Source organism: Antrostomus carolinensis, unplaced genomic scaffold (assembly GCF_000700745.2).
Source record: "Antrostomus carolinensis isolate BGI_N321 unplaced genomic scaffold, ASM70074v2 scaffold22468, whole genome shotgun sequence".
NCBI classification, from domain to species: domain Eukaryota; kingdom Metazoa; phylum Chordata; class Aves; order Caprimulgiformes; family Caprimulgidae; genus Antrostomus; species Antrostomus carolinensis.
Genome location: NW_010332900.1, coordinates 6,057 through 18,863, shown reverse-complemented (window position 1 = coordinate 18,863; position 12,807 = coordinate 6,057). Strand labels below are relative to the sequence as shown.

Genomic DNA, 12,807 nt, shown 5'->3' with positions numbered 1-12,807 from the left:
TTTGCCCCCTCTCCAAGTCTGCCAGAAAACCCCAGCAGCTTCACAGGGAAGGAAAAGTCACAAGCCTTTGAGCAGTGGCAGAAACATTTGCAGCCAGCAAGTTTCCAGGCCAGGCGCCCACTTGGGATTAAACAAAAGTCCCTGGGAGACTGGCTGGCCATAGCCACACATGGGGCCAGGTCTGGTTGCCCCTAGCCACACGTGGGGCCAGGTCTGGCTGCCAGGCACGGACACTGGAGGCAGCCCTGGGTGAGGGTTGTGGTCGGATGTGCAGGGACAGCTCTCCAGAGAGATGCAGGGATCCAGCTTCCATGCAGCAGCTGTAGCTGCAGCCACCCTTGGATTTGGGAGCTGGCTCAGCCCCATGGAGGGCATCTGCTCTCTGGCCACACTGAACGACTGCAAGGCCAGAGGAAGGACCCCCTGAGGTTCCCTGCATCCCACAGATCTCCGAAGACCCGGACTATGGCTGCTTTTGTTGTGGTGGCTGCTCCCTGCATCTCTCCTTGATGTTTCAGCCTGAACTAATTTGAGCTGGGAGCATACGGGGACATATTTTGGGGCCATAGCTGCTTTCATGGGCCATTTCCAGGCCTCCTGATTAGTGACAGAAGTCAGAGAGGCTTCAGGAAAATGGAAAATCCCAGAGAGAGGGTGACGCTCTCCTGAGATCAGGATCTGCAGGCAGCAGCTGGCCAGCTGCTCTTCAGATCTTCCCCCATGTCTCACGCCACCTCCCCATCCATAGAAACTCCTCTTCCAGGCCACTCCACGCCTGCCTCTGCCATTAGTGGGAGCATTTGCAGCCTGGTCAGCATTTTTGATATGTAATTTAACAGAATAAATATTTGGCTGGATGCGCTTCCTCTAAAACCATCTCCGTGGGACGGCCATCAGCTTTGGTGCAGCAGACCAGCTGGGCTGGGCTGGGATGCAGGAATTCTTTGCCTGAGCACGTTTTCTATTCCTTGCAGCACTGGGAAAGGCAGAGGAGCAGAGCACACGCAGAAACACTCGCCATGCTCCCTCCCTGCTGAAGTTGCAGTTGTCCCAGTGGCAGACCCCAGCCACAACAAATCCACATTGGCAGCTCCTGGCGCTCCTGCCCTGGTTGCAAGGCTGGCTCAGCCCCAATCCCATCACCCTGGGGCGGGTCAGACCTTTTTTTCTGTGAGGCTTTTCATCCTCCCACTGCAGCACAGGGGGCATCAGGGCAGAGTCCTAACAGCTTCCACAGAAGATGTGGGTTCCCCTTGCAGACTCGGAGGGTTGAGACCGGCACCTGAGCTGCTGCAATTCAGGACTCTCCCAGCTGTAGAAGGGAAAGCCCAAATCAGCTCCCACAATCTTCCAGAGACATCAGCATCCCCAAGAAACCTGGGACTTGCCCTCCACAGGGCTGCCACAGACATGAACGAGCCCCACCACCACCAATCATGTCCCGAGGCTTAAGTTCCCCAGGGACAGAATCATTCCTACCCATCCGGTCCAAGCCACTCAGGGCCACCTACAACGTGCTGAGTCCCTCCTCTTCCTCATGCTGTCTCACAGTGCCTGGATAAAGCTCCTGGAGGCAAACCAGGCAGCATGTAAGGGCTCTTTGGACATTAATTCTGGGTCTGTTGAGGAGCTGAGCAGAGACCAATGCTGGTTTGGCTGCCAGAATTGTGGTGATGACTTGAGATGCAGGAGTAAAGCCCATGGTGCTAGGCAACATCCCATGGCTGAGCCTTCTCCAGCCACAGCTCCTCTGGGAGTGCAAATGCCATGGCTATGAGACCACAGACCTCATGACAGGTCTCAAAGCGAGGGGTGAGGCTGGGCTGATGTCAGGCTCCAGTCCTCCCACCAACATTCCCCTGGGTTTCTTGGCTCATTGAGCAGGAGCAAGGCAAGTGGCTAGATGGTCTGGGAAGGGCTGAGCTTCCTCACGAGGCATGGTTAGGCTGCACGATTACTCATTTGGCCTTTCTACTTCTGAAGTGGTGTGGAACCAGTCAAATCACTCCAGAAACTGAACGGCAAAGTGAGGAATTGCGAAGTGCAGACTAGCCCTCAAACTGTCTCCTGCTGAGGAGACAGCTCAACTGTACAACAACCCTTTAAGTCACAGCCCTGTTTTACTGCAATCCAGGCTTCGCAGAAATCATAGCGTCTGGCAGGTCTTCAAGATAGCAGAAGGATCCCTCCATTTGCTCTTCCCTGAGGAATCTGGTAGCAACATGTTCCCCATCTGGAGCATGGGTCACATCCATGTAAATCAAGACTAAGGTCTAATACTACTCAGTGCTTGAATTCTCACCCTGGCTCGCGTGTTTTGCTGAATCCATGCCTGACTTCAGTGTCAGGAGATCTGGTATAGCTTTGGGGTAGCTAACCCTGGATGAAAGCCTCCATGGTCCTCTAGTGTGCTCTACACAATTCTGACTGTCTGTATTCATGCCCAGTGGGCAACGACTCACTCTTTACATCAGATGAGCCTGTTATTTGAAGGGTGAATCCTCCAGCCTCTCTGAAGTAGAGGTCTAGTACATGGGACCTTGGCACAAGCCCATCCTTTTCATCAAGTGATCTCCACCTCCTTTTGTGACACAGTCACATGTGCTGCAGCCCTGCCCTGAGAGGTACCAAGAGCTTGACCTTTCCCAAGCTCAGTGGAGACTCTTTAGGCCTGAGACCCACCTGGGCTGGTAGCTAGAAGTATGCCTAGAAAGTCCACGGTCTCATTGCCAAGAGCATTCACATCCTCCTTTCACCACCTATAGCAAGATTGAGGAAGGAGAAGGCAGCTGGGAGGCTACTTTTTTGGAGGAAACTTTGTGACTAACTGGGCCTCGACTGCCCATGACCAAACCTAGGATGGACTCCTGCAGAGCCAGGACAGCAGGAGCAGGGTGCTCCCAGCTCTGAAGAAGCCTCCTTCCCTGGTTCAGCATGGGGGTCTAGTGGCTCAACTTGGTTTCAGTCCTGTCTCATTGCTAGCAGAAGAATGGCCTGTTCTGGGCAAGGTGCCATAACCATGGGAGCCACACAGCCACACTCCAGGATGCACGTGTGCTGGGGAGATGCAAGGGAGTTCGGACCCTCTGCCCCACCATGAAGGTATTGCAGGCCCCAAAGATGCAATGATGGATGATGCTGAGCAACGTGCATTCATCATTGCAGGTAGATTATGCCAAAAACCCAGTAGTACCTCCCGGGACAGCTGCCTGAGATCCAACCTTGGGTGTCCCAGGGTGCCATGTAAGAGCAGATGTCAGGACTGGGATTTCCCTGGGCACCTGGGGAAAGGGGAGCCCAAATCTTGGAAACCAACTGGTTCTACTGGTCCATAGACAAGACACTAATCTATGCCTCGTTGTCCACAGCCACAGAAAGCATGGGACATCCAGAGGGCTTGGTGTGGCTATTTTTAACTCTTGGAGAGCTGGACTCAATTGTCCTGGGGCTGTAAGCAAATAACTATGCTTTGTGCTCCAAAAGTATTGCTGAAATAGCTCAGAGGGCAGAGAAAGGGGAAGAGCCCAAAGTCATGTAGCAGGCTGGTGACAGAGGCAGCACTAGCATTGAGGTCTCCTGGTTTCATGTTTAACCTTCAGACTTAGAGAAACACAGCATGGCTTCCACTTCACAGAAGAAACTGGACAACCTGTGCAGGCTTCACACTGGCCTCTTTGTCCATGACCAGCTTCACAAGGGCTGAAGAAGCTCACTCCGCCATCCTCATGGAAAAGCAATAGACCTCTTCTTTTCCAGGAGGGCAAACCACTGCCACCAGAAATGGTTCAACCAGGCCAGGAAGACACAAAGGAGCTGGGACTGCCTTTAGGAAGAAAAATCCTTCAGGACAGATGTGTTCCTTTCCCAGACATATCTCCAGAGACCTGTTAGTGTAGGGCATGGTGTGCAATACTCATCGTGCTCCAAGCTCTGAGGCACACTCTGCCAGGAGTAGGTAAAGATGGCAGGGAGAATGGGCTTTATCCACTGAGAAAAGGAGAGGAGTTGCCCTCTATGGGAAAAAAAGGCACAAGTGAGTGGTTTGAAGATGACCAGCCACATGGCATAATCTACAGGGCTGTCCCTTTTCATTTGTTCCCTAGAGAAGTGCTGGGAATAACTGTCCTGTTCTTTTTGTCCCCAGTGTGTGGCCGGCCAGCTCGTCCTCTGCCTGGGATCATCAAGCGCATCATTGGCGGGCGAAATGCAGAGCCTGGTTTCTTCCCCTGGCAGGCCCTGATTGTGGTGGAGGACATGTCCCGGGTGCCCAATGACAAATGGTTTGGCAGCGGGGCCCTGCTCTCAGACTCTTGGGTCCTGACGGCTGCCCATGTGCTCCGCTCCCAACGGCGAGACAAGACTGTCATTCCTGTCTCCAAGGAGCACGTCACTGTCTACCTGGCCCTTCATGATGTGAGGAACAAGATGGAAGCCATCAACCGGACGGTGGAGAGGATTATTCTCCACGAGGAGTTTGACATCCAGAACTACAACCACGACATTGCTCTGGTCAAGCTGAAGGAGAAGGTGACCATGGGGAACTACGTCATGCCTGTCTGCCTGCCCCAGTTTGAGCACGAGCTGGAGGGGCCTCACCCCAACACATTGGGGCTGGTGGCTGGCTGGGGTATCTCCAACCCCAACATCACAGTGGATGAGATCATCAGCTCGGGCATGAGGACACTGTCCGACATCCTGCAGTACGTCAAACTGCCGGTGGTGCTCCATGCGGAGTGCAAGACCAGCTATGAGTCACGCTCTGGGAACTACAGCGTGACCGAGAACATGTTCTGCGCTGGCTACTACGAAGGTGGGAAGGACACTTGCCTGGGAGACAGTGGGGGAGCCTTTGTCATCCAGGACCCAGGAACTCGGAGGTGGGTGGCCCAAGGGCTGGTCTCATGGGGTGGCCCAGAGGAGTGCGGCAGCAAGCAGGTGTACGGTGTGTACACCAAAGTCTCTAACTATGTGGACTGGGTGGAGAAGAAAACAGGCTCCTCAGAGAGGTGGACATTTCTGGATCCAGAGCTGGAGAGATGAGTGACTAAGCAGCCTGCTGTCGCAGCTCCCTTTCTTCTTGTTGTTGTTGTTGTTTAATGTGCTCCAGACTCTGGTCTTTCGCAAGCAGTAGCCACAACGCTCAGTGCACGCCAGGCCTTTGCCAGCCCTCCACGTCATTTGTTTCGCTTGGTCCTGCATCCCTTCGCTTGTGCTCTTAGGAAATGCTTGCTAGGGAGCTGGGGGAAGCGAGCAAAGGGCAAAGTCTCAGCTGGCATCCTCAGCTTGTGCTGTCCATCTCCAAGCCTCATCCATCCTCCCAGGGAGCCTTCCTCCAAGCCAGGACACAGGCACAGCGACAGAGGCAGCATTTCCCTGCCACAAAAACTTTGGGCTATGCACAGAGAATTGTCCCCATCCCCAGGGCTCTTCAACCAGATCTTCCCATCAGACGATGCAACTTCAGGAGCTACAGAGGCTATGGACAGTGCAGGAAACCCATCCAGGCAGGCCTGGACCTCACAGGTCCCCCACGCTGTGGAACACCTTTTCTGTGAAAGGAGTAGTGAGAGAGTCCTGGGGATCTGCTATTATTTTTATTTGCAAACAAACATCCCTGCCTGATGGCATCTCAGGTGATGTCCACCTGGCCCCAGGGATGTGAAGATGCATCCACATTAGCCCTAAACTTCAGCCATGGTTGGAAAGCTAATGGCTGTCAAGACAGCACCAACCCAAGTGGGCTACCCTTACCCCACCATGTGGGATGGGTGCCCCACACAGGACACAAGGACAGGGAGCAGGATTTGGACACAGTGTCACCCCTACCTCCAGCCACCAGAACTTCTCTGACCCTCCATCACCTCAAGCCCTCTCCAGTCTTCCCCGGAAGTAGTTCTTGGGATGGTTTCCAGCCACAGCAGACCTCCCAAGGAAAGTTTTCCAGCACACAACATAGCATCACATCTGCTGTATCTAATCAATACTTATTTTCAGCAGAATCATTTCAGATAACCCCTTCCTTGGGGTTTCACCTCTTCTTTAGGGGCCTGGATAGTCCTGTATGGCTGTGCATTCATTCTTGTAAGAACCTGGTCCCTTTTAGCTGCTTTTAAGGCCATTGATTTGGCTGATTTACAGGCCATTGTAAATGGTCTTCAGTGTTTGTTCATGGCTCTTCTGGACTATTGCAGGTGTCCAAGTCATCCTAGACTGCATCTAACTCACCTAACACACCAGAAGTATTCTTATCTCCCCAGCCTCCCTCCATGGCCCATGCAGACAAGTAAGCCCCATGAAGGAAGAAGGTCAGGTGAGCTTACCTTCGTTCAGTGGGGACATCAACTCCTTCACTTGCCAGCAAAGCCCTCCTATAGCTGTAAGCAACAGGCAAAAATTACCTGCTGTCCTCTCTGCATGCCTGTAGCCTCCTTTGGGCCTGTCCTCTGCCTCCTCCTTTGGTTTTGCCATGCAAGGAAGGAGTCAACAATGAATGAGCCACTCTGCCATTTTGCTATCGTCCAAAAAGCCATTTGTAGAGCATGTAGAGGAGCAGAAGACCTGAGGAAGGTTGAACTTGCAGACACGCTAAGAACTGTACTCTTGGCTATGTCACGTAACTGCGAGGTATTTTTATATATATATATATTTCTTTTTGATACTACATTCTGTAAAATATCCGATGTCATGTAAGGATGGTTCTGTGTAATCTTCCTTCTGAGAACAAAATAAAACTTTGATATGTACTGACTTCATGCCCTGAGGCTTTTATCCCAAGAGGAACATGGTCAAGGCTGGTTGCTGGTCTCCGCCACGCATGCCCGTGCTCCCAAGGGGATTCTCACATTGTCCCTCATCCCAACGACTGCTCCAAGCTTCATGGGCTGAGATAGATCCCAACCAGCCATGAATACAAATTGCAAAAAACAGATGAGATCCTGCCCTTCAATTATTTACAGCCTTAGCACAGCAATGAAGACGGGGGCGGTGGCAAGAGGAGAGTGCAGCAACCTGTATGCTGAGAATAGCAATTAAATCTAGGTTCAATTGACATGCAGAAAAAAGAACAGGTATGTGACTTTTGCTTTTTAAAGGGTGAAAAATCAGCCTGTCCCCGCTAGCTGTCGGACTGGGAGAGCGCGTTTTCACAGCAGAGGCTCTGCAGCAAGCACAGGTGGGAGCTGAGGTAGGGACACAGCTCTGCTGGGCATCTCTTCTCTGCATCACGGGCTGTGAAAATCCAGCCTTTGGAGAGAGCTTGAAATCATGGGCACTGTTTGCTACCATGTGCCTGGATTCAGAGCTGTGAGCTGGGTTATTGATCTTTATTTTCCTACTGAAATAACAGCACCAGGTTTCTCTGGGTTGCCAGCAGGGAGGAGGGCAGTGGGTCTGGCTCGCTAACTCACAGGTCTGCTAACATGTCCAGAGACATTAGAGGGATGAAGGTGAGGAGAAATAAAAAGTACAAATGAGGATGGTCCCCTGAGCATTAAACCATCATCTGTAGGATCTGAGCCTAGACAGCTCCGGGGCAAGTTAAAAAATATTGCTGCCCTGTAACAGATCACTCATAAATACAGGCTCTTGACCTCCCATCGATAGCTCTGCCGAGAAATCCCCGACACAGCCCAGCCCTCACCCGCTGCTCACCAAGCTGCTGTGCTGAGGAGTTCCAAGCCCTCGTGCCCCGCGGCCACTGCGGCTGGATGCGGGGAGGGCTGGGAAAGGACAGCAGAGAAGAAAAGCGAGAGCAACAGCAACAAGCTTTGCATTTGCTGGCATCTTGCGACCTGCCAGAGTGGTGAGAGCTTCTCTCTGGGGAGACAGGCGCAGAGACAGCAATTTATCAGTCTGGCTGTGGTGAAAGGCCAGCAAAACGTCCCTGGGTGAGGTTTGCCCATCCATGGCTGTGTGTGAGTGCCAGGCATGAGCTGAGAGTGGGCTGTGGCAGAGCCCAGCCTTGGACAGACCAGGGGGGACAGCCAGGACCTGTCTGGGACCCATAGGGAAAGTCCTTCATCCCTCAGCCACCTTCCTCAGGATAGGCTCGCTGTCCCCATGCCACCTGGAGGGTTGGCCACTGCTCACCATCCCAGGGGGCCAAGATGAGCCATGGGGACTTGCTCTGGGCTCCAAAATCACCAAAAGCCATGAAAAGCAGCACTCTGAGGGCAGTTTGCTCAGAAACAATTGGGAGAGGGGCACAACTGCACCAGGTATCTTGGAAGGAGCCCAAAAATGAGGCTGTGGCTGAGAAGCCCACGTATTCACAGGTGTCTATAAGTGATGGGGAGGGGATGAAGGGGTTGCATGATGGAGGGGACAGAGGACCCCCAGACATGCACACACAGTATGAGGAGACAGGCAGGCAGCACCGAGGAGGGAACCAGGAAAGAAGAAGTGCTTGCACGTAAGGCCGTGGGTAGGGGAGCACGGGGTGTGTGCAGAGGGCATTGCAGGGGAGCAAGGGATGGCTCTGCCCTTGTTAAAGAGCAGAGAGACCCAAGAAAGAAAATAAGGATCCCCACAGGGATGTGGTCTCCACCAGAGCTGGCTTCCCAGGCAGAGGTGAGGGAGTTCCCCCCACAGCAGCTGGGTGGCTGGGGAGGCTACAGGCAGCCAGACACGATGACTGGGGCTGGGAAAACCTCAGCATGGAAAAAAGAGATCTATGGGCAATGGCAGCAAGAAACTTGGCCATGTCTCTGCTTCGTGACATAATACCAGCGGGGAGAGGGCGGGCTGCTCTCAGCACAGGAAGGGAGCTGGTCCAGGATGCAGGATCAGCCTCCTCCTCCCCAGCAGAGCTACTCAGCCCCAGTCAGCCGAGCAAGGAGAAACCTCCTCCAGAAGGACAAGTCCACTCAGATACGAGACCCTTTGGGTCCAAAGCACTCCCTCAGTCATGGTTCCCTTGCCAAAAACACTTTGGACATCACTGATATTCACTGCAAGGGGAACAGGTCATGCTGGCTCTCTTTCCTGGGGCAATCCTTGCTGGTGGCACCACGCTGGTCCCCAACCCTGCTGCTGTGGCACCACTGTCCCCCAGGCAGAGTAGGGGACCATGAGGGGTACGAGGCCCTGCGCTTTGCATCGCGTGTGCACCTCCAGTGCTCTGAGACAGGGAAATCACAGCGAGGGATTGGCTCATCTGTAGACTAGGACCATATCCACGTAGGGTATGGTTTGGGGGGGACCACGCTACAGGGAAATAGCTGGGCACAGGGATAGGGGAGAGGGCATCCCCCATCTGGGGTGGGCTCGCTCTTCCCAGTGCTGGTGGGTCACTGGTCCCAGTGCATCCCAGTGCAGTGCTGGAGATCTCGCAGCTCCATCTGCTGGCTCCATGGCCAGGGCTGCAGGAGGAGGGAAGGTGCTGGAGAAGGGGGAGAGCTGGTAGGATGGGCAGGACAGAGCGCTTAAGAAAAAAAATCCACATGGCCCCTGGATCACACGAGGTTTTCTTGTTATTTTTATTTTTTTAACTAATAGCCTGCAGGTTGCATATATGAAAATACGGGAGAATCTTAAAACAGCAAAAAAAGCAAACCCACAGTGAGCAGTGTAAAAGGCCCTGCAGGACACAGCAGGGAGGAGAGCACCTGAGAAGATGCACAACCAGGACCTGATGCTGTGCAAGCTGCAGCAGTGACACTGGGTTTAGTGGTTATTGCCTTTCCTTCAGTCCATCTTTCTTGCATTAATTCAGTCATGAAATCTTTTCTATCATGTCCATCTTCAGCATCAAATCATTTGCAAAAAGTCAGGAGGGAATGGATGCAGCTGCCTCGGTGGCTTTGCAGGTCTGGCCCTCGGATTCATTTGCCAAACAGCCCAAAAACCAATTTCAGTATCTGGAGTAGTTTGAGAGTTGTTCACTTCAGCTCTTGCTGCTTGCAGTGAGCAGCAGGTCCCCCAGTGTTTGTGTTTCTGCTATTAAACCACCAGGCAGTGTACAAACCCCAGAGAAAATGGCAATGAGGGAGTGATGCAGCTCAGTTTGGGGGTGTGATAGAAACCCTCACGCCAGCAGCCAGTACCCAGCACAGTCAGGTGCCTGGGGCCACTGAAACAGAATAAGCTGGGAAGATGGTGGAGTTAATAAAAGTCATTCACCAGCCAGGCAGCCCTGCTCAGCCTCTCTGTGAGATGTGGTGTGTTATAAAAATGAAAAATACAATGAGGATGGCACAGGCACAAGAGGGTGCTGTCTCCTGAGTTGCTCCTAAATCCAAGGTTGGCACACTGCTTCCCCAGGGGACAGCCACATCTCCAGGCTTCCCCTGTGGCTCTGTGGAGCTGGATTTTCCACAATGACCCCAGGGCCTCCCCTGATGCACCCGCAGGTGACAGACTCACCAGGCTTCCTGGAGCTGTGGGACAAGATGCCTGATAGAGGCAGCCAGGTGTGTCGTGGGCCCCCCCCCCCCCACAAGCCGGGGAAGCCTCACCATGCCACGAGTGAGGGCTGACCTTGGGCACCCAATTTTTCAGGCACTCCATCAGCCCCCCCAGCCATCACCCCTGGTCGTCTTTGTGAGCCCCAGCTCCCACTAGTCCTTGGTGAAATAAAGCAGGACAAAGAGGAGCACTGACAAAATGCAGAGCAAAGAGCTGCCAGTGCAGCAGCAGTGTTTCCAGGGGAAGTTGTTATTGAAGGGCAAGGGGTGGTGGGGTGGGGCTCCATAATGCCTAGTGTCCTGGCATTCCAGGGTGTGATGGGTCTTGGCCTTGTGTGCATCCATCCAGGTCCCCCGCAGCGGGTGCTGTTGTGTGGCCCTGCCACCACTGCATCCACCACGACTGCCAGGAGGTTGGAGGGCTGGACAGGCACACAGCAGAAGTACTTGAGGATTTTTAGAACCACGTTGTGCAGAAGCCTCTCCGGGGTGTCCTGGCTGAATTCGGGCTCCTCCAGCTGGGGGTCGGGGCATTGCCTGGTGAAAGGCTCACATCGCAGCGGGTGCTGTTGTGTGGCCCTGCCACCACTGCATCCACCACGACTGCCAGGAGGTTGGAGGGCTGGACAGGCACACAGCAGAAGTACTTGAGGATTTTTAGAACCACGTTGTGCAGAAGCCTCTCCGGGGTGTCCTGGCTGAATTCGGGCTCCTCCAGCTGGGGGTCGGGGCATTGCCTGGTGAAAGGCTCACATCCGTACCATGCCCTGGTCCTGGCACCAGCACATGTGGAAAAGGACATGTGCTTTGGTCAAAGACCACTCATGAAAGCACTGGGAACACTGAAAACTACCAGGGCACAGAGAAGATCAGGTCATTCCAGGCTCCCTGTGCTGAATCAGTGGCTTTCCGCACAGTCAGAAGGGACTGGGGTAGCCAAGGCTGATGGATTAACTTCACTCATGCAAGCTTCACACCAAGTTATCCTTCCCCAAACAGCATGACACTAGTCTGGGTAGTTCAACACAGAGGTGAGCTCAGGGCTGGCATCAGGATTACAGGTTTAAGGAACCAGGCTGCCTGCTGGGACCACTCTGGTCCCCTCTCCTAGCCCATCCTGGTCCCACGGCCAGGAGTAGGGCTCCTTGGGGAGGGAAGCATCAGGACCCATGTGTATTTGGGGCTCCAGCCCCTCACCATGATGGCTCGTCACAGCTCACTCCAGAACAGACCTTGGCTTTAGTATTTGTGTTAAAATAGCTCCAAAAAAAAAAAAAAAAAAAAAAATAGAAGGAAGGTGTGGGTGGAGGCTGCAGGGCAGGTGAGATATCTTGAGAAGTAGAAAGGTGTGTAACCTGCAGCTCTTCATCTTGCACAATCTCCGTGGGGGCTGGCAGCCAAGGTCTCCATTTGCCGCCACCTGGGCAAAGTCTCTGGTTGATGCCCAGGGTTTAGATCAGGTATCAGGAAGAAATTATTTACTGTGAGAGTGGTGAGACACTGGAACAGGTTGCCCAGAGAAGTTGTGGATGCCCCCTCCCTGGAAGTGTTCAAGGCCAGGCTTGATTAGGCTTTGAGTGACCTGGTCTAGTGGAAGGTGTCCCTGCTGATGGCAGGGGGGTTGGAACTAGATGACCTTTAAAGTCCCTTCCAACCCAAACCATTCTATGATTCTATGACCCCGAAGCCTGGTGCAGACGCAGAGACTGCTCAGCCATTGTGCTCTGTTCCAGCAGACAGCTCCTCTCCCTCTCCTCATCCTTTGTCTCTAGCTTGGGGTAACTACCCCTGCTCATTGGAGGAGCTCTTTGAATCTTGACATCAAATGGAAAAACTCTGGCCAAACTCCCCTCCCCTCCAATTATCATTATTTTTTTCCAGTTTGGCAATAACCCACCAAGCTTGGAACAAAATAGGAAAAACCCCTCCCAGCCTCACTCACCTCCAAACCACCTTTCATGTCAAAAGCTGTTTCCTACAAGCCAGTTTGGAGAAAGGTCCGCGTGGCAGCCCATTGCCCCAGTCCCGCTCTGACAGGGACCAAGTGGGCAGCCCCCTACCTCCCAAGCTCACGGTGCTGCACAAACTCCTTCCAGCCAGACTTGAGGACGTGGACCTGCAGGATATCCTCCTGAAGTGTCCATGGCCCTGTTAAGTGCATGTCTGCAATTTTCCCTGCAAAAATGTCCTCCCAGGTCCTCATGGTCCCATCTGGAGCTGGAGAAGAGGCAGTGGCCAGGGTCAAGCTTGCGGCTTCTAGGTGCTAATGCATGTGTGCTTTCTTTTCCACAAATTTTTCCTCTTCATATGATGTCTTTGTGCTTGAAGAGGTGAACCTTTGCTCCCACATGAGCAGCACCACCCTATCCTGATCCCTGTGCTAACAGGTTCTGCTGATGCTGCA

The 12,807-nt window shown here is 53.3% G+C and overlaps 2 protein-coding genes across 2 annotated transcripts in view; one reads left to right on the top strand and one right to left on the bottom strand.

Moving 5' to 3' along the window:
* MASP1 (MBL associated serine protease 1) overlaps nt 1-5,040 on the top strand; it is a 26,424-nt gene extending 21,384 nt beyond the window's left edge. The window contains exon 12 of the mRNA XM_010173690.2: nt 4,145-5,040. Coding sequence (XP_010171992.2) covers nt 4,145-5,040 — 896 coding nt within the window. The remainder of the gene's footprint in view (nt 1-4,144) is intronic.
* Nucleotides 5,041-7,114: 2,074 nt separating this feature from the next.
* LOC114818834 (receptor-transporting protein 3-like) lies at nt 7,115-12,606 on the bottom strand. Its single transcript, XM_029086413.1, is given in 4 exon segments — nt 7,115-7,156; nt 10,957-11,143; nt 11,145-11,252; nt 12,464-12,606. Coding segments are annotated over 4 exon segments (480 nt in total).
* Nucleotides 12,607-12,807: the final 201 nt, after the last annotated feature.